General features: G+C 39.8%; 1 protein-coding gene across 1 annotated transcript in view; it reads left to right on the top strand.

Annotated features, from left to right (window-relative positions):
• LOC104747170 (BEACH domain-containing protein A2-like) overlaps window positions 1-900 on the top strand; it is a 15632-nt gene that overhangs the window by 8313 nt on the left and 6419 nt on the right. The window contains exon 19 of the mRNA XM_019229577.1: window positions 7-893. Within this exon, the coding sequence (XP_019085122.1) occupies window positions 7-893 (887 nt within the window). The remainder of the gene's footprint in view (window positions 1-6; window positions 894-900) is intronic.

Genomic DNA, 900 nt, shown 5'->3' with positions numbered 1-900 from the left:
TATATATGTCTCTTTCACTGCTTGCATGTGTGCTTCATCAGAATTCTCAGAATGTAAAGGATATGGAAACATACAGGGGCTACCATTTACTAGCTCTGTTTTTGCGTCCCAAGATGGCGCTATTTGACATGAAATGTTTGGAGATATTGTTCCAAATTTCTGCATGTGAAGCTTTCTTTTCAGAGCCAAAGAAGTTGGAGAGTGGACAAAGTACTATTTGCATGTCACCTACGGAGGTTACACCTGAAAACAACTATGAGGATCTTAGTCTGTCAAAATTTCAGTCTAAACCTTCTTCAGTTGGATCTCATGGATATCTGGATGATTTTTCAGGGCCCAAAGATTCTTTTAGTCATTTATCTGAGCTTGAAATGGGAGTTAGTCCTGTTGAAACTTCAAACTGCATTGTCTTATCCAATGCAGATATGGTGGAACATGTCCTCCTGGATTGGACCCTCTGGGTGACAGCCCCTGTTTCCATCCAGATTGCCTTACTTGATTTTTTGGAGAACCTCGTCTCAATGCGTTGGTACAGGAGTCACAATCTTACAATTCTGCGTCAAATCAATCTGGTGGAACATTTGTTAGTGACACTTCAACGAGGGAATGTGGAAGTTCTTGTCCTAGAAAAGTTAGTTATTTTTCTTGGATGCGTCTTACAAGAGAGTTTCCTTACTTCTGAGCTTGAAAGTGTGGTTAGGTTTGTGATTATGACATTTAATCCACCTGAAATAAAATCACAGAACTCATCCATGCGCGAGTCAATGGGAAAGCATGTAATTGTGAGAAATTTGCTTCTGGAGATGCTTATTGATCTCCAGGTAACCATAAAAGCAGAAGAATTGCTGGAGCAGTGGCATAAGATAGTCTCATCAAAATTACTAACGTACTTTCTTGATG

This window comes from Camelina sativa, chromosome 2, assembly GCF_000633955.1.
Source record: "Camelina sativa cultivar DH55 chromosome 2, Cs, whole genome shotgun sequence".
NCBI lineage: Eukaryota > Viridiplantae > Streptophyta > Magnoliopsida > Brassicales > Brassicaceae > Camelina > Camelina sativa.
This window is presented reverse-complemented; position numbering and strand designations above follow the sequence as displayed.